This window comes from Prenolepis imparis, unplaced genomic scaffold, assembly GCF_030444845.1.
Source record: "Prenolepis imparis isolate NDT839.2.m4 unplaced genomic scaffold, iyPreImpa1.0 SCAF_12, whole genome shotgun sequence".
Lineage (NCBI taxonomy): Eukaryota > Metazoa > Arthropoda > Insecta > Hymenoptera > Formicidae > Prenolepis > Prenolepis imparis.
Window position 1 is genome coordinate 1,798,052 of NW_028141170.1, and position 21,696 is coordinate 1,819,747.

The window sequence follows — 21,696 nt, forward strand, 5'->3', positions numbered from 1 at the left end:
TTTGTAAATTGCATTTGCAAATTAGCCTCAATAGTCACATTAAAAGAAGCACGCAGTTTTAATTCGTCATAAAAATCCCATTATCCAAATTACATTTCGATGTGTCTACATCGCATAAGCATTAGAAGCAGGCAAAAAGAGGAAAATTGCAATAGAATAATAGAGTAATAGAATAATTTTAAAACAAACAATCCCCCCATAATTTTTAAAACGATTAGCCATAATAAAAAGCACGTTTTTAACTGATCGCTAAAATTAACAAATTTTATATAAAATTAAAATCATTATTAAGATTATGGAGAAATAAGTAAGATTCAATTTCTACGATATTTTAACAAAAATATATATTTTCGAAAATGATATAATTAAATCTTTTTTAAATTAAGAAATAGACCATTTTTCATGGTTAGATGTCTCGATTGCGTTATACAAGCCAGATATACTTTCTCGTGATAGTCTGTGTCTGTGAAAACGCTGTTTCAGTGAATATAGGGACACATTATAAATCAAATCATCCGAACAGTATCCGTACTAATAACCGATTTCAAAAGTCGATTCTTACATCGTATTTCTTGTCACGAATTATGTCATAAATCTTCCAATAGATGACAAAAATTTTCTAAAACTAAACATGATAAATTATATACATATATTATTACACGATCCGATGTGACAATGAAACTTTCAGAATTTAATATCTGAAATAAAGAGATAAAAGATAGAAGGATAGAAATGGTTACAACTTGACGTCATTATTAACAGTCAAGTTACAGCGTTCTAAAAATGAAAACATTGAATATAATTAATCAACGCTGAAGAAATTGGAGAAGAGAATTCTTCAATTAGATCTAATACTGTGAAACCGGAACTATATAATCAAACATGTTAAAGTGTTATATTTGTTGGCAAAATCTGACGCAAACACAGAAAAATACCGACTGATTTTTGCTTATCTTAGAACGAAAGTCATCATATCTGTTTCGTAGAATTTTCGATAAAAACAATAATCAGCAATTAACAATTAGCTTACTTTTAAAAATGTTTAACTGTTACTCTTAAAAATATAAAAAAGAAAGAAATTGAAAAAAAAAATAAACAAATTTAATTTAACATAATTTTCATTAATTTGTTTCTATGTATGTTTTTCTAATTACTTTTTTTGTTGATTAATTTATTTAAGAAAGATCTTTATTTTTAAATTAATTTATTATTCAAATTAATTTATTTAAACTAATTTTGACAAATTGTTAAAAAAGTGTGTTAGATTATTGTTGAGAACCCTCCAATCGTTAAACTATCAAATTCGCTAATCTGATTCAGTATGATGACGTCGTGAAATAAACGCTAGTCATTTTGTCAGTTGACGTCATACGGACTACTCTAGAGTTATTTGTATAGCTGGTAATCTCTCGTGCTATAATCGTATTATCTCTTAAGAGTGGAGTAGGCTGGGGCAGTGATAGTTATCCACCGTGACTCTTACTTATAGAAGATAGGGAAAAATCTGCTAGGCTAAACCGACGCTCTCATTGTCGAGATGTGATCCCTTGAAATTTTATGCCTTATTAAATGCCTGGAAACTTTGTACGATGCGTAATAATAAATCCCTTTTATTTTATTAATATAAAGAAAACGAATTTATTCCTTTTTATGCAAAAATTTTTGCAATATTTAAAATAAAACATTATATATGTTTTATATTTTTAATATAAATATAATTTAATTAATATACATATATTCTTTGTACTTTTATTTTATTTGTTAGAAAAAGGGTAGAGAAAATAATAGCAGGGTTTTAAATTATAAAAAACGAAAAATTGAATGTGTACGTACATGTAAATTAATTATAAAGATTGCGAGAATCTAATATACATATACTTTGTATATACTCTCAGAATATAAATTATATTTTACGATTTATTAAGAAATAAAGTCTCTCTACAACGTCAGAGACATTTGATTTTCCACTCGGTAAACACGCGCCTCGTGTACCGCGAATCCCATCTACTTAAAAAGAGTTTACATCGCGAGCAAACACTTTGCAAATGTCTCACTTAGCTAACGGGATGGAAAGATTGGTAAAACAAAAAAATCTTAATTTCGTCCTTCATTAATCTCACACCAGGCAACCGCACGCACGAGAGAGGTAGGAGGATAACTTGAACATTTAGATTACAATTTAATTTCTCTTTTCCATATTTAATATGCATATTCCATTTTTTTTCATCATTTAATCTTTGTATTAAACTAGAAAAATGATTTTGGATTTGTCGAAGAATTCTGTCTTATATTTTTTTCGATAAGAGCTGAGAACTAACTTAAATAAATGGAGATTATAATAAATTTTCTTTCTTTTATACATGATTTGAAAATTAAATTCATAAAGAAAACTTAAGTTTGATTACAATATATTCTAAATGAACATTATTCTAGTAATGTTTTCACTGTTCAGAAGCGCTCTTTAATATCATTGCAGTTAAAATTTTAGTCGAAACTTTTGTTAGTTAATTGTAACGTAAAGAAGAATAATGTAAATTTCTAAGCTCGCAGTTTATTTAATTCAAACTCTACGACTAAACTTAAATTTTCTTCAGGGAAAGGGTGATGCAAATTTGCGAGAGAAAGTCCATCTTCGCGTTTCGCAAAGTCATCAAGGCCGCGCAGTCTCGTAGAGTTGTTGAGATTGTCGGGCAGTATTCAGCGAACACACTGTATTCGGTGGTTAAAATTAACCTAGGAGTTCCTATAGTTGACTCAGAGCTCTGCGGCAGAAGGGATAAGATTCGCAGCAGAGAGAAGCTATTCGTATTTTTAGAGGGTTGGCAATAACGAAAGCAACAGCTGATTTTACCGAGTCGACTCTTTCCGTTTAACGGCTAGAACGAATTGTCTTTTCGCATCTATTTGCGTAGCTTTCTCTAAATGAATATCACGATTCTGTTGCTTTTTTATTGAAATTTATATAAATTGCTGAATATTTATATTAATTAAAAACTCAATTAATAATAATTATTAGATTAATATCGAATAGAGATATAACTTTCTCTAATACTTCTTCAAAAAAAAATTGTGTTTAATAATCTTGGAAATAGCTCTTTGAAACTTAGTGTTGTATTTAACGCTAAAAGAAACGTTTAATTCTTACATTTTGTGTAATATCAACGAAAATATTATTGAAAATGTCATTATCAAAGATATTCAAAGATATCAAAATATCTCTGCAGTTTTGATGCATTTAAATTTAATTGAAAGTTAAGAGAAAAAAAAACAGAAATTAATGCAAAACATACATATATCAAAATGTTGCTCTCTCGTAAATAATAATATTAAACTATCATATCGTCACATTACGGTTGAGCAAATTCTTTCAATACTTGGGCCAATATTGTAGTTCAACAGCTGGAAACATCGATCTCAAAGAGTAAACGTACATCTTACCCATACAAAGTAGTCTTTTCGTCTAACAGGAATTTCCTATTCCAGAGCAGTAATAATATTTCTAAAGTACGTATCATATATTTTTCTGTGCATTATATCTTGAGTATTTTCCATTCGATAAATGTACAGTTTCTCGCGAAAAATTGTTTTACACATTCCAAGAGAGATTCCAATATAACTATATCTTTTATTAAAGATGATATCTTCAAATATATTTACACACTTTCCCTCCAACTACAGAAAATATTTTATACAAAACTAAACGATTTTTATTGAGACGAATAAAATTTGCGATAATTTTCTTTGGAGAAAGTAAAAATAGATTTCCTTTCTCCATATTAATTTTTATACAAAAAAATATTAAGAAATAAAATAAATTATTATATATATAATATCGAAAAATTTACATATGTAGCAACAAATAATATTTGTAATTTATAAAATATATATCCAAATGTATTTGTATCCAAAATTTTAAAAACTATAAAACTGAACATTCCAAAAATAGATTTTATCAAACAAACGTGGCGGTGTGCACAAAGTTTCTAATAAATTCATTTAATTGATGTCAACATGAATAGGGTGATCAGAACGTACATATTAATGAAATACAGCGTCTCTCAATGAAATTATCGTGGCCTGAAATTTTCCTGCAATCGATTCGTCAGCTCCGCCAAATGGCTCATATAAAAGCTGTGATGATCGATTTAAAGCGCATCATCTAGCGCAAATTTCTACAGAAATATTTGCGAGGCTATGTTGACATATTCGTTCGAGCGTGAAAGCGTTCAATACTTATTAAAGTAAACATTAGATGTTCGTGGGGACACTTTAATGAGATGAGAGAACGTGTAAAAATAAATCTCTTCGTTTTATCTAACACATTCTCTCTCATCGAAGATTATTTCTTTTAAGCAATTTCCTTATGCAATTTCTCTCGAAATTATTTCGAATGATAAAGTAAAAGCGATACTTCAAATAACAATTTTAAGAGAAGACTATTATTTTCAAGCAAAAAGGCGAATTCTTTAGAAACGTGTATCCAAAAAAGTATACCCAGAAAGGTAATGATGCGTATATTCTTTTGAAGAATAGTCATCCATCCGTCACCGAAATAGGTCGTACGTAAGAATGACGAGGCGCGACGAGCATAAAATGCGACGAGTGTAGGACCGAAAATAATTCTGCTGTTTATGTGGCCGCGATCGAGGTGTCTGGCTGTAGTTATAACAAACGATGATTCACGCATCGCTAAACTTGCGAAAAAATGTACTTTGACAACAAAAGAACGCTTATCCATCATTCGTCAGCTGATTAAACGCCAAAATAATGGAAAGTGATAAAAATAATGAAAATAAAGATAGCAACCATATAATTATTTACCTTTCTTAGAGAAACTAATTTTTTAAAAAGAAAATAATATATATTAAAACAGTATTGTATAATATAAATAATATAAAAATAAAGTAATATTATATATCATATTATATTATAAAAGTTTTTGTTAGAAACACATGAAATATAAATTTAGATATAAAATCAAACTTTTTACGATTCGTATTAATTGACGTTACGTAGGATTAATTGTAAGTAGAATTGTGGAAAAATGACATTTGAAGTAAAATACCTTGAAATAGCTGTTTTAAGACAGTTAGAAGCTAAATAAAGTATAACGAGAATAAAAGAAGGGAAATTAAAGCAGTCTCAGAAATATATTGCAGATCAGCAGATTATATTGAGTATAATTAGTCTGGCTCGGTTGCTTCTCATGCGATTAATCAAAAATTAATGACTCAGCCATGCAAATGGTTTAAGTATGTCTGCGTAGATATGTATTAATTCTCTGTTATTTACGTGTTATATTTCTTTTTGTAGGAAAAAATATTTTTTATCAAAATAACTTTCAATGTAAATTAATCAAATAAAATCTATTTAATTAGAGTCCATTTAAAATTAAAGAAAAAATATAATCAAACGTTTTGTTAACTACTATAATTTTTTTTTTGCAGTTTATTATTTTATTCTAATAATAATAGTATTTTAATTTATGTGTGTGTGTGTGTTACTTTTGCATTATTATTGCATATTTTCGAGAAACAAGATTCTATTTTCGGAAAAATCACAATCGTCTCGACGGCAAGATTGATGCCGTTTCGGTGTAACTTCAGAATGAATGAAATTACGTAATTATGCAAATACACGAAGAACAAGATTCGAGCTTTCTTCCGCAATGTCCGCAGTGGAATCGGCATCAGTACCAGCTGCTATGTTCACACTTTGCCATTATTACCTCTACAACTGACACTAATCCCATCTCATTTCCTGACCGTTCCACTTCGCGGGGGCAATGAAACTAAACGTAACATCGGTGCGACCCACTTGGTAAATAAAAGTTTCAACGACGAATGTTACGTGCCAGCCAACCTTCAATGAATCTCCAATATCTTTTCATTTAACACTCACATTCACCGTCGAAATAGCGTAACTATACAGTCGAGCCATATAATTAAATTGTTCAATTGGCTAAACCTTCTAATTTAATTTAATTTAATTTTACAAATAATTACGATAGTTTCTGCGGAGAAATTCTTTCGAAGAATATATTTCAATTCTAAATTAAGACTAGGATAATTCAAGGTAGAAGCTAGTTGCAAAATTAAAATACCTTTTCTTGCTTCTCCGTAATGCGAATAAGTGTTAAAATATATTTATTGATGTAATATTATTTGAAAAATCCAGATTCCAATGCCAAAGACGAAAAAAGCTTACTCGAGAATTAGTATTCGAATGGCTTATAGCTCGAAAACTATTAATAGTTCAACAGTGAGACAACATTCATTTTTTTTAACTCGATTTCTGGTAAGTGTCATTAATACACGTACCATCATACTGTGATTTTCGAATATTCTATATATATTAATAGACTATCTTGCTTCCCTTCTCTTTCTCTCTCTTTTTCCGTCTTTCTCGCACATCGATATAAATACTATTTTTCGATCCTATACGTAACTAGTCGAACTACGAGGGATAATTATACATATACCGTGTTCGCGCAACACCTACGACAATGTCACGCATATACATATACACAATGCCTCGGAATAAACTCGCGAAAAAAGATTTATCGACGTTCGACGGATAGGAGCAAAACTTTGCCTGAGAAAACAATCCGCTTGGTCTCTGGTGAAATCGTTGTTTTTCGTTAACAAAAGCACGAGCAAATATAGACGCTTAAATATTTTGGATAACTGCGAGAGTAGTTTTTATTTTTATTAATCTTTTAAACCGTAATCTTTTTTTTATTTATTAATTAATAAATATAAATATAAATTGTTTCTTTTATGTGTCATAAATATAAAAATAGAAAAAAAAATTTAAGAATAAAATTATATTAATGTCTGCATTCTAATTCTAATTGAAGATGATTTACATGAATAAATTGACAATATTAAAATACTGAAAACTTTTTTTATATAAATAAATCTTGCATAATTCAATAATTATTTTATACATTTTCAGTATAGAAATGCGAAGAATTTTATTTTTAAGATAAAAAAGAGAAAAATAAAAAATAGTCGCACGATCTTCGCCTTTGTGTTCGGTCAACATGTCTTCTCGTCTAAAAAAGCGATTGCCAACCAGAAATGTAGAGATTGACTGGAGGGAAAGAGAAAGATATGCAATAGTCGTAATAAAGCCACAAGTTAATGCGACGTACCGAAAAAAATGCGTCGCTTGCGAACCACAAATTACGGTCGGATGCATTTCGTGCTAAAACACACTTCTCATAAATTACCCTCAGAATTCATTCGAGAAAGCATCGCCGCGAACGCATTGTCGCGATATTTGGCTTTTCTCATAGTTTCATCCTTTGCTTGTCCGAAGAAAACTAATTTAAAAGCGATCATTTAATGCACTTTTGCCGAGAATATTTCTCTGACTGAAAATATTGGAAGGAAATTAATTAGCAAAGAACTGTCCCATACAGCATTTACGTAATTAAGTTAACAGATTCTTTCTGGTGTAAATTTCATTCTCTCTTTAAAGAAATGAATTTCATTCTGGAAGAAAATTCTGTTACCGCGTATACAATAATTGACTTTCGTTATGCTATGTGACTTTACTTTTAGTTAAATATTATTGCGGAATAAGACAAACTTATAGACCGACTATTTTAATATCCTAAAAGTAGAACCAAGACGCAAAAAATAAATTTAAAAATGCATTTAAAAGCCTATAAAAAAATTACTATAACAAAGAAAAATCATATAAGTTTCCTAAACATATAAATTCTAAGCACACACACATATATACAATATGTATATATAAATCGTCGTTCAATAACATCACATGAAAAACGTTTTAGGAGCGAAAAAGGGTGTCCTCGAAAGGGCATAGTACCATTTTTGACGACGCACCACAGTTTGAGAAAGATTGAATAAAACAACTTGAAGGTACTGAAAACTCTAAGAAATTACTCGAGAGAATTTGCCGCAAAAACTTGTCTGAATAAATTTTTCATGCAAAGTAGAGAAATATTATGTTTTTTCTTCCGTCTCGTACTGATGTCTCGAAATAAGGGGAAAGAAAGCAGAACGGCATATTTTGCATGAAACAAGCATAACACGTATACCATTAGAATCATTCGAAGACAAAGGAAATCGGAAATCAAAATAATCCCGAGAGAATTACCGAAACATATTTATTAGAGTCCGACCGAAATTACGGTTTCGGTTGATTTCGGTTTCGGCCGAAATTGAGAGCAAATTTCGGCTACGTTAACCGAAACTGTATTATACAAGTCGCAACGCGTCGGTTGGCGCCGATTGATGACTCTAATATTTATATTTCGTTCTCTCTCTGCGCTATATGAAAAATATCAGAAATCTCTTACATAAATATATAACAAGTGTATATATAAAATAAAAAATATATATTATATCTTTACAAGTATAAAAAAATTATATTAATAATAAAATAATGATGTAATGTATCATTGTTTAATTAGTGATATTTAATAGACTTCTCAGCAAATTAATGTATTAATGTCATAATCCGGACACGCGCTAAATGCGTACCTGGTGCAAGAAGACACTCGATTGCTGCGAGATTATTCTGGTTTGCAAATATCGCGCATGATGTTTCGTGCAAAGTACGAGAATTGCGTTCGTTTCTGTTCGCGCGCAAATACCGCTCTTACGCAACGTTATCAAGAGATGGCCAGCCATCTCGTTCCTAGACGACGACACGTGCCAAGACCGACAAGCAAAGAGAGTATTCGAGTCCATGTGAAAAACACCGGTCCGCGAAACTTTCTTGCGTCCGACGACACATCTGCAGGGGGGAATTGCTTAAAAATAAATTGACCGACAGCCGCCCGGCAAGAAATAGCCGAAGCAAATTAGTTCTCGACTTTAAATGACACCCTAACAATGACAGCATGGAGCGATTTATAGCTGAGAATTTATTTGGACACCCCATGGTGTCTTGAACTGATAGTCTAACTGAGAGTCCAAACGCGAGATCCATAAATAAGACGATATCCGCGATTGATCTTCGTAAATCCAATTTATTTCAAACGTCAAAAAATATTTATATATTAGGACTTCTTATCGCGTATATTAAATTTTATTCTTATGGTGAAAATAAATGTACACTTTTCCTTGAGAGCTATCTACGTATAATTTTGTATCGAGAAATTTAGTTTGAGAATATATTTTTATTTTCTTTACAAGTGTAAAGAAAAAATGTTTAACTCGTAAAATATGTTGTACCAGATGAAATGTCCTAAAAAATTATTCTAAAAATAAGTATTAAACACATTGCAAAGATATAGGATTAAGATTAGATAAGTATTTGACAATTTTTTCTCATTTCTTAAAGTATTGATATCGATGTGATATTAATAAGAAGAGTCATTTTTATATCTGTGTAAGCTCTTTTCTTTCAAAACTATAAAGACAATTATAGTCGGCTGGCGAGACAAACGGCACAAAGCATGGTCGCAAATTGAAACGATCGGGAATGCGGGAAACCGTAATTGCATGCTAGATCGGCGATGCGGAAATTAGGCAAATATACTACAATTACCGCGTGATATATACATCTGCATATAACCGTATGTATGTATGTACATACAATCGTAGGCTCATTTCAAATAGATGTGAATGTGCCGAAGTGATCAGTCGTGCGAGGACATAATTCAATCAATTCGCTTTACACGTGTACTTTCACACTCTTAAGAGGTATCTGTACTTATATACCTATATTGTGTATATATATTTATATATATATATATATATATATATATATATATACACACACATGTACATACACACAAGTATAAATATCTCATCTTCGAGATTATTGAATGCACGCTATAATAATTTAATGCAATTACCGGTAAAAACTTCTAATTAATCCTAAAAGCACTGTGCACGTGGGAAAAATAATCACTTTATATTTATATACACATGGTCTAAGCGGTTTTATCTGTTTTGCTTCCAATTCGCAAGATAATTAAAAATATATATTATTTACTATATTTTAAATATCCGTTAGAATAATTCGACAATAATTTCATAATAAGTGGATGCACAGAAAATAAGTCAATATAAAAGTCAATAATATTGCCTATTAATTAACAGTGAAAGGATTCACTTCTAATTAACATTTTAGTAATATTTATTAGTAAAGATACTTACATTTTCTTTTTACATTTTAGCCAGAAAGGAATCGCTGTCTGAAATAAAATACAAATAAAGTCAAGGACTTATCACAATAATATCGAAATATAAACAATGATTATTAAATAAAGTCTAACACGAATATCTTAATTTTTAAATAATAAGAGAAATAAGTTCAACTTTGAAATATTACAGATTTTAACAAAATACAAATATTTTCAAACAGATTTTCCACAATCTCTTAAATAAATATTCCCATACCGATTATAATCCAATTAGTGATGATCCAATTAACGCGGGTTCAGTCAGAAAAGTCTCTCACAAGGGCGGCTATGCATAACCCGATCGATGAAATCAAATTGCTATTATTTGCCAAAAGAGATTCCGTCATGCAAAACGTATATTTCGTCGGCTTTAACTTAGCGAACTCATGCGATTGCTCGGCCGGGATTTCCGATAGTTACTGAACGCGAGAGATACCTTTAACGATATTCCGTCGCGACTTTCCATAACGCGCGCTACCTATATAAGCTATAGTTAGAGACGACCGTGTTTGTTTGCAATCAAGTTCGGCGCCCTCGAAAGCTCGAGTGTAAACATTACGACTGTCAGTCATGTAACAACGACGCGGTTTCTCGCTGCTGCTCCATGAACTGGTCTAACAATGAGTCCCTGATTCGCGCTCGTTGAAACTTTAAATTGCAGCAACAATGAAAAACTCTCGGACAACATTCGTGGACGATGGCACGAAATAATAGAAGAAAAAAGCACCGATATTCCGATGCATAAAATGAAATAATATTGAGAAAATCTATATAAAATCTTTTACTTGAAATATATTCAGAAATATTTCATTATTTAAAAAATAAGATTGAAAAATGTAACACATCGAAATTTGAATTCGACGAATTTACAGTATATTAATTTTTCAATTTTTTACTTATATATGATTTCAATATACATAATATATTTCTTTATTCTTCCGAGGATGGTTCAAGTAATTTGCGTTTCTTTTATTCGATAGGCGCAATTTCACTTCCCTTTTTCCCAGATATAAATGTACATTTTCTTTTTTTCTTTTTAGTTTACAGATTACCGTTGGCAAAACTACTGCGACACAGGATTCGGATGGCAAAGCGGCTCGCGATCCGTCGTAAAACAGCGATACATCGAAAAAGTATCTACGCCGAGCTCTCTACGCGAAGACGATAAAACCAATTCGATTCTCTCTGCAAAACACGATTGAAGATAATGTACAGAGCGAAATATAGATCGAGTATAACAAGAGATCGACGTTATGATACCCGGACTCATTCGGAGATCTTTTGACTTTGAAAGACAACGCGAAAGCGAGTCATCGAGCCGATATCTGACAACAAAGGTGCAAAATAATTCTCTTTTTTTTATGCTTTTGGTAAAAGAGATTCTGTCGATTTTAAACGTGTGTCTGCGAGAGACGAGCGAATGTCTTTTCTCGATATTCCGATAAATCTATAATCATTCGGAAGGAATGTTAACGGATGCATATATGTAGATGGTGAAGCTTGTATATGCACGCATGGAAAGAAAAACAAATCTCAAATCTCTAAATCATCATGCCTGCATTTTTTCACGAAAGATTCTACAAGTTTGCAAACATATTTTTCATCTCTTTAAAACGATGTATATTTTTTATCAAATTCATGTTCATGAAAAAATTATCCCGTAATTTTTTCTCAATTTTAAACTTTATTAGACTTGCAGATTATAATCAACCCATTAGCATATTGTTGTCATCAATCAATATTTATTAACGGAACACCTACACATATTAACGAAAACATGTATATTTAAGAATCAAATTAAAACAGCGCAATAACGAAGAATAAATTAAAGCAAAAATTATACAAATGATTTGCAGTTGTTAAATTCGAGGGGCGCAAAGATACGACCGAAATTGAAACAAGCAAGAGAAAAGGATAAACAGAGACGGACGAAGAGCTGGCGAGAGTGAAAATGGTAACGTGAAAAGGCGGGATCGAAGAGCAGTGCAAAACCGGGACGAAGTGGTTAGAGAATTGCGAAACTGAACGATGGAAATGAACTCGACGACGACGACGGTCGACTCCAGTTATTACAATGTTAGCAAGTTCGCGCAGAACTTCGACAGCAACGACAGCAACGACGGCGGGCCGTTCGAGTGTAACCAGATCAACACTAACGGCCTGTCTGACTTTATCGTTTATGGCATATTCATCAACCTGATCGGTCTCTTCGGGATCTTCGGCAACGCAATCTCGATGATTATCCTGTCGCGGCCGCAAATGAAGTCGTCTATCAATTATCTGCTGATTGGACTGGCCAGGTGCGACACGGTGCTGATCATCATCGCGGTAAGCAAAAATTATCTCTCTTAATTTTACATCTTTCTGTTTTTTGCATTTTCTGCGCAAAATTTAAATCTATTTGATCTTTAAAGGAAAGGAGAAATAAGATCATAAGTATATAAAAATTGCAATTTAAAAGGCTAGGATCAAGTAAAGCATAATCTTTATAAAACTAATGAATGAATAATGAATGCAGCAAATAAAATGGTATATTTATGCAAGGTTTCATTTCCTGATACTTCGAGAAAATTGCAAAGTTATACGAAAAAAAGAATATACTTTATTTAAGGCTCCTGGCTCCTTGTCGACCATGTCGAAATCGTGACGTCAGAGGCGAGAAAACACACGCTAAAATTTCTTAGATGCCATTTCGAAATAAAAAAATATTTCGATGAAACAGCACTTCAGATGGCTTTAGCACGCTCTTAAAAAACCCCGAAAACTATCCTTTCCCCTTTATAATCAATCAACAGCTGTAAAATGTAATATTATGAAGCCCAATCCGTCTGGTCTTTGCACATGCGCAGTCATTCCGCATGTCAAAGTCTGATAACTCGATCATTTTACAGCTGTTGATTGATTATAAAGGGAAAAGGATAGTTTTCGGGGTTTTTTAAGAGTGTGCTAAAGCCATCTGAAGTGCTGTTTAATTGAAATATCTTTTCATTAAAAAATGGCATCTAAGAATTTTCAGCGTGTGCTTTCTCGCTTCTGACGTCACAATCCAATATGGCCGCGATGAGCACCCAGGAGCCTTAACTTGAAATTTTTTTAAAAGCTAGCATTTATACAGAATTATTAGATTTTATACGGTAGAATTATATAATATCATAAAATGGTGTAGAATATTACACTTTTTATGTAAAAAGAAATGATCAAAGTTAATCTACCCGAGTTATTTCTCGCCGTTATTACGAAGAAACGACATGAAAGAGTTAGTATATTAAACGTACGCTCATCTCATTCTTTATTGAGTTTTATACTTTTGAATAATATTTTACTCTATCTCTTTCGTTTATATAATAAGAGATAAATATAAATATTGATAATTCATATATGTATATTACTTGTCAATATTTTTTAATTATTATTTTTATAAATATTATTTTTTAAAAATAAGGCAACAAATAAATAAATATTTTTTTATTCTATATTTTATATATATATAAAGCTTAAAAATATATTTCTTCTCCCAACGAGGCGTATCTCTTTTCTCTGCGTGATACACAAACAACTGCGATATTTCACAACTCGCGACCTGCCGATCGGAAAATCAATGTTTAATTGGCACACATGACCAGAAACGATTTTCGATGTGATCGTGGAATGCTTCGTGATTGCAGCCAGATGACCCAGCACGTTTACTATCGGCATGTCTGGTACCTGTCAATCAATCACATTCGCATCCCATAGCTAAATAAAATTTTTCAAAAAAAAAGTTCACCGTTTCGTGTCGTTTCCGAGTCATCGAGCTGCATTTCAAAAACTTTATAACGATGTTACCGTTATTTTTTAGGTAGATTTCGAAACACCGAGGATAATCAGATTAAAAGTGATATAAAAATTATAAATTACATAATTATTATGTTATGAATATTAGATATTGCAATTTTTTTATTTATTTAATTTTTGATTGATCTTATTTTAATAGAATATTAATTTAAAAGATATGTATAAATAACGATGTTAAATATTAAAAATTTCAAGAGCTTATAATTGAACAAAATAAATGTAAAAATTAAGAAAACCAGAGAGAGAGAGAATTATCATTGTCGAATATACCAAATTTTTGAAAAAACTTTATGAAAAAAATTGTAACTTACATTTGCGAATATTTTATATCTCGAAGGCAATAGAGAAATGCAGTTTACAGCTTTGCGCTCATGAGATTTTTGTTTATTATTAAAGTGTAATCTCGTAAGGTTTAATTAACATCTTGCACGCGACTATAAATTTTCATCAAGGCGTTATTTCAACTGAGATTCTTTTTGTATGTTTTACAAATGTAAAACACTCTCCGCTCCTGTTTATCTACGTATGATTTTGGCGATTAATTAATGTTCATCGGAGTAGTCAAAAGTCGAAAAAGATTAATAGCACGACGTTTAATAATGAGTATTAAATATCGGAAATCAATTTTTGTAAAACATACCAGTCGCAGATTTGTCGCAATGATCAAATGCAGACCTCTCATTTTAATTTTACCCTTTCAGTCCTGCGTTCTACACAACCGTAAATTTGCAATATAGCCGAGCTTTTCATTAAAATAAATCCTCTTTAATATATGTATATTCCAGTAGCGCGTCCGAGTTTGCCTCATGTAATTTAAGCTATATCTTTAAACATGTAATTCATAACTTTATATTGGTTCTTTTATTTTTACCTCATATATGCATACATATACAGAGAAGCTTATTTATTAATGAATGTAGAAATAAGCTCTAAATTTGTAGTAATTTGCAATGTTTTTTTTACAGGATGTCCTACAAAATAAATAAAACAAATTATGATGAGTATAACTAATTGTGGTATATATGTACCTATAAATCAAAAAGTATACAAAATTTTTAAAAATATTTTATTAGAAGAATCAAGGCACTCATAAAAATATCGCTGAGAAAGTTTTATTTTTAAAATATTTTATAGTAGCATTAAAATACATTGTGGAAGTAAATATCAACTGCACGCTACAACTCTTTCTTGCAAAAACAATATAATATAAAGAATTGATATCATAGTTAAGTTTTTATTTCTCTTTAATTTATCCTCGATAAATAAATTTGTAACTCGGAGAAGAAGAATTAATATCGTCGAAAATGCGCGCGCGTCTACTAGGATATTATATAAGTATAATATAAATCACGCGTCAAGCTTGTGTAAATAAATTTCAATGTATTATCTTTTGTTTCCTGATCTCGTGAGTAAAGTCAAGATTAATAGCATTAAGCAGCAGAGGTAAGCAGGAGCTTCCGGTAAAAGAGATGGGCCGGAGGGGCGAGAAACTCCATACACAACATCCTGTAGTATCCCCAACTCTCTCAAGACTACATTACATAAGCCACCCCGATTATTAATTAATCATGTGAAGCGATTCTCTATCTCTCTCTCTCATTACAGACCTATTTGTTCACTCATCGATCAAATGTCACGAGTAGAAAGGCGCCGTCTATAAATAATCGCATTTTGCAATAAATAGCAGCTAGGAAGATTATTTATTGAAAAAAATAAAGAATATGAATCTTGAAAATAATAAATTATTACACACAAAAGTATAAAGTAATTAAGATGAAATATTTTTTAACACAATATCAAAATCTAAATAAATGTCGATAACTTTTTAATTATACACTATTAAAATTGTAGAACCTCTAATAACTCGCAAATTAAGACCAAATATAATATAATGAGAATATAACAAATGAATATAATGAAGACTTTTTTTTCTGTTTAATTAAAGAAATAAGCTTACTTTAATATAATTTTTAATTACTATTTTAATTACTATATTTACTGAGATATATACGCAAAAAGATTTTAACGAATATTCATGATTTAGAAAGGAACTTGTTCTCATATAAGAAACTCTTATCGTTAGCATGCAAATTGTTAATAACATGTAAAAATTATACATTTACAGGTATTGATTTACGGATTGCCGGCGATTAGCACGTACACTGGTCTACTATTCGATTACAAATTTATTGTCTATCCGAAGACCATCAGGTACCTGTATCCGTTATCTTGCATAGCGCAATTTGTGACGGTGTACCTGACATTAACGGTGACCTTAGAAAGGTACATCGCGGTCTGCCACCCTCTGAAAGCCAGATCCTTCTGCACTTATGGACGGGCGCAAGTGGCAGTCGTGGTCATAGTAATCTTCGCCTGTATTTACAATCTACCCAAGTGAGTAATAGATGTAATTCAAGCTATGTGTTTATGTTATCCTTCACTATCGTTGTTTTCTTTAATAAAGATTAATATATGTAATAAAAAAGATCATTTAAAATTATTTTAATCAAACTTTTGATTTTCTTTATTCTATATCTTCTGTTTTCGAATAGTATAACAATTAAATAATTATAATGAAAATATATAACAGAAAAATATGTAAAGCAAGAAAAATATTTTTTAGATTTATTATAATTGTACGATAGATAAAAAATTATTATGTAAATTAATGAAAATGTAAATTTACAAATTTGATTTAGATTCTGGGAAATCACAGTGTACAACGAGAGACATTGGAAGTACAATATCACAGTGTACTGTGTCGAGCCAACGGAACTGAGAAGCAACGAGTATTATGTCACCTTGTATATCCATTGGATGTACTTCTTCGTGTACTACATGTTCCCGTTTATCGCGCTAGTGATTTTCAACATGGCCATTTATCAACGGGTGAGTAACATGAGTAAAGTCTAACATCGTCATAATTTCGAAAATTGAATCGTGGATTTTATTTCGTTAAAATAAATATTGTATCGTCCAATAATATTTTACGGAAAATAATATTTCTTGCAAATAATATATCTCGCAAAAATAATATTTTACACGTATATAAACTTTATCCTTAATGTAATTTTTTTCGAATATAAATTACATGATAAACTAACTATGCGAAATAATAATGATAACGCGGCAAGAAGAGATCAGAGATAATTACCATTATTGCAAAGATGTCATCATCTATAATCGTCAAATTCTGAATCAGAGACAATAAAAAATAGCGAAAATTCAAAATACGTCGTCGCGCAAAGCGGGGATTAAAGGTAAAATATTGAATAGCGTATCAGCAGCAGCAGGAAGTTTTTCCCAATAAAACCAATATTTCCCGTTCCGTTTTATTAAAACTTCTTTTTAGAATTTGCAATAAGCCCCGAACGGAACGGAAAGAGAAAGAGGATAGCTGTGTCGATACCGCAATAACTTTGTCGTATAACGGGTCGTCTATAAAGTGACATAAAAATACGAATAATATGCCTGGGTGATGAAACCAATAAAGTTATTCAGACTGTGTATAAGTTCCTTTTTGTGTGTGATACACACGTGTAGAATTCGAGAGCACGTATAAGGGCAACGAAATTCACGAATGGTTGCTCTGACACGTGCCACTTGTACAGACCGCATGACTACAGCTGCAAACACAAGCAATATTATCTTCCTACGATGAAATACGGGAGACATTTACAATCAAAAATTAACATGCAAATAAAATAATTTATGTGCTGTTAAATTTTTATAATAAAAATAATATAAAAATATAATCGAATTAAAATTAATAATAAAAAATTAAAGAGAATATATAGTATATAATAATATTAATTACTTCAATATATCTCTTTCTTTTATTTTATAATTAATTTAGCAAAAAAAACTAGAAATTAATATAACATTTAATTTGACATGAATTAATAAAGATTGTCTCTTTCTTTGTAATTTCAAATAATAATTTTATAACATAAGAGTATATTTTTCTGTGAGAAATGGGTAATTAATATATCTTTTTTCCTTATATAATTTATTTTGCAAGAAAATAATAAGAATGGATCTTAATATATTATAATATATTAAAAATTAATAAATTATAATATAAAACAATTATATCTTTGCAATCTTGAATAATCTATAAGATAAGAAGGGTCTCATAAAATAGTATTGTACGTAATTTGCATTCCCAAACAATACCAAGACATATAATATCATCGCGATAAGATTTAACCGCGAGGTCGAATTAGATTCATACGATTCTCGGGGATCTGAAATTACAAAGTAGCAGTTGTCGAAGGACAACAATTTCCCTTGGCTTTCCCTTATCGCGAAACTTTAGCGCCCGCAAACTCTACCCCTAATTCCGGGATCAGGATGTGATTTTCGGTGGCATATTCTTCGGGACTTCCGATGACTTTATACAGACGGACGGAAGGCATAATTCAAATGAGAATATTCATGCGGCAAATGAAGGCAATCGGCTAATCTTGCAAATTGACTTGGAAATTTTTACAAAATTGATGTTTGTTGATGGTTCTCGTCCTCGCGAAATATCGAGAGTAAATCATGCAAATAAAATAAAGAGTGAATGCTTTTGTCTTTATTACGTAAAAAAATGAACGTGCATGAACAAAAATATCAACGCATACATTTGCTTATATTGGCATATTGTGAAATTATTTAATAAAAAATGGAATTGTTTTTTAATAAACTCGTTATCATTACGATGATTTTTGGAACAGCTTGAAATTTTCTATGGGTCAAAAAAAGGATAACCCATTATTGTTCGGTAGACAATGTGACTCTCAAACATGAGCATCGGTGAACAGAAAGCAAGAATAAGTGCATGCGATGCAACTAGAGACATTTATCCTGCTTTTATTTGTACATATTCTCCAGCTTTATTTGCAAAGATATGTGATTTGTGTTTCGACTCTTTGTGTGCCTATATCTTGAGTAATAATTCTATTAACAATTTGTCACACAAAGAGCGTATTCAGCAGGTGAACCGGATGCGGTAATCCGAGGTAACGCACAGCAATTTGGTGACACGCGACGCGCATAATAATCCGCCGCGAGCGAAGCACAGTCTTAACAATAATTAGCTCTACCACTTTGTCGTCGTAATTGTTTTAGCAGACGAGCACGTAACTTGCCCTTGCGCTCTAGAAGCTGAAGTCGCAAAATCAGAAGAAGAAATTAAAATAAAAATAAAACTAATTAGAGATAAATGATATAGAGGTAAATTAGTAGATTCGTGAAGCAAAATTACGAGTTTTCAATGTACGAATTTTTAAGTTTAGAAATAGTTGAATTTTCTCTTATATTGTTTTCTATTTTTTTTTTTTTTTTTAATTCTTTCTACGAAGTTAATTAGTTTATTTTACTCTCTTTAACAAAAATTGAGATTTTACGCGATAAACATGTTTTATCGCGTAAAATCGTTCCATAACAATATAAGATATATATAATTTTATTTCCATGTATTATTATGCACAAATAATCATTTTGTTAATTACTTTTAAAATAACAAAATATAATTTAATTATTGAGTTTCACGTACAACTTCCCAATTAATTCATATTATATTTAATATTATAAAATACATTAAAAACAAATAATATATTAAGATCTATGTAATGCACATTTTATTACCTTGAAAATAAAACAATCATACATTTTAATCCACTAGAACAACACAAGCGCGCTTTATGCGCGCACCATTCTTCGATATTATGTTAAAAAGAATATTTTCAAAAAAATAATATAAAGTTTGTTTTAACTCGATTAATATTTTTTGACAGAAATCAGTTGATAAATATAATACCTTATCCGCGATTAATATTTTTTGACAGAAGTCAACTGATTAAGGCGTTAAGTAGCTAATTAAATTTTAAAATAATAATTTGTTATAAAAATTAAAATAGTAATATATTGTAAATTATATGATATAATACCTTATCCTCGAATTAACGCTTTAATCAGTTGATTGCTGTCAAAAAATATTAATAAAATGAAAATTTGTTAATTAAATTTTAAAATAATGTTAAAAATTAAAATTAAAATTAAAATATAATGTAAATAATATGTTATAATACATTATTTATAATACATTATAATACATTACTGCGCTATAAGATCCGCCGCAAGTATCGATTTTTACTATTTTAAAAGAGGCCATAAATTCATTGCTTGTATATTCGATAATCATTCATGAACTAGAGATTTTCAAATGTTCTTTTCTCGTCCCACTATATTTGATCGTAAGTAAAATATAGCAACTTATCTGGCATTTACTCAGCGCTTTCTTACTCATTTTCAAACACTACGTGGGCGAATTTGGAAGCCACGAAACATTCGGAAGAGTGTGATTAGTGTGAAATATACATATAATGAACATAAAGTGCAGAAGTACTGAATTTCATACGCAAATCGCAATGTCCTTGCTTGATATTACCTGCCTTTTGCACGAGGATTGCATTATTGCACAAAGTAATGTAAAACAACACTCTGTCGATCGTAAGTACTGGTCGTCTTTATAGAGAGAAAGAAACAAGCAGATTATTATATCAATGCAAGATTTTTCTGTCCACAAAACACTGTTAATATTTTATAATATCTTACATTATATATACAAATTTGCATATAACAATGTAGAGTTATATAAAAAGCAAACTTGATTTTGAAATTGAGAAATTTTGATCTTGAAATTTAACTATTGATAGTTTAACTATATCAATGTATGGATGTAATTGAAACAAACAAATTAAATATTGTCAACTATTTACATATATTTTGAAAATAATTATAACATCTTGATATTATTATCACATAAAAATCAATCAAAGTCTATAATTAAAATTGAAGGCGAATAGAGTTAAACATACAAGAACTATAAGTATATTTTATCTTATTAATTTAAAATCAAACAAATAATTTTATCAGTAATATTTTAGAAATATTTTCTATAATTCTATTTTCTTTCTAATAGTTTATTGGATATATCTAATCTCGGAGTTTTGCAACCAAGGTTTTTTGTACAGACTTAGCAATATAATCTATATATCTTTCTCTCAATCGAGAAACTAACAAATATTTTCAAAGTACCAAGATGTTTTTGCATTGAAAATTTCACGGCAATCTTTCGGAACTAAATCCAAAAGATAAAGAATTCTACATGATAAAGATTTTTCACAGACTTCGTCGCGAGATACGATTTCGCTGAAGAGCGATCGTAAATCCGAAAAAAGCGGGTCAGACGCAGTTTAAAGTTACACCGGGGACTGCTGCAAACACAATGTATCTCACATAATTTCACGCCAAAATAATACTTGATTTACTACGAAGTGAACAGCAACTTCAATATGTCTGGGAAGCTGTTGTCATTTTTTATGTTGCGACAAAAAAGCTGTTAATTGGGGCTATAATTTCAATACACCAAGTGTTTCGCAACTCGTTTCTGTCGCTTTTTCACTTCGAGAAGTTTTTCATTCAAAAAATTAACTAATTTGAAAATAATTATATCGATCGTAAATTGGAATAAATTTTTGCACTTCAAAAATTAATTGAAATTTTAGAAAAAACTTTTTTTCATAATTTATATGAACTTATTAGTTAATTATTTTTTATTAAAAATTGAATTAAATATTTAAATACAATTTATTATAAATATATTTATTAATCTCTTTGTTTTTCAATATTTTCCCTTCAATATT

At 30.3% G+C, this 21,696-nt stretch overlaps 2 protein-coding genes across 8 annotated transcripts in view; one reads left to right on the plus strand and one right to left on the minus strand.

Moving 5' to 3' along the window:
* Window positions 1-10,653, minus strand: part of LOC145943558 (uncharacterized) — a 76,612-nt gene extending 65,959 nt beyond the window's left edge. Inside the window, exons 1-2 of the mRNA XM_083051148.1 lie at window positions 10,386-10,653; window positions 10,143-10,180 (exon numbers count right to left, since the gene is read on the minus strand). The gene's annotated coding sequence lies outside the window, so the exon portion shown is untranslated. The remainder of the gene's footprint in view (window positions 1-10,142; window positions 10,181-10,385) is intronic.
* Window positions 1-21,696, plus strand: part of Fmrfar (FMRFamide Receptor) — a 50,866-nt gene that overhangs the window by 23,868 nt on the left and 5,302 nt on the right. For all 7 annotated transcript variants that reach the window (XM_083051149.1, XM_083051150.1, XM_083051152.1 and 4 more), the window contains 4 exons: window positions 11,209-11,505; window positions 12,025-12,496; window positions 16,128-16,396; window positions 16,702-16,891. In XM_083051149.1, coding sequence (XP_082907275.1) covers window positions 12,197-12,496; window positions 16,128-16,396; window positions 16,702-16,891 — 759 coding nt within the window. In that variant the 5' untranslated portion in view covers window positions 11,209-11,505; window positions 12,025-12,196. The remainder of the gene's footprint in view (window positions 1-11,208; window positions 11,506-12,024; window positions 12,497-16,127; window positions 16,397-16,701; window positions 16,892-21,696) is intronic.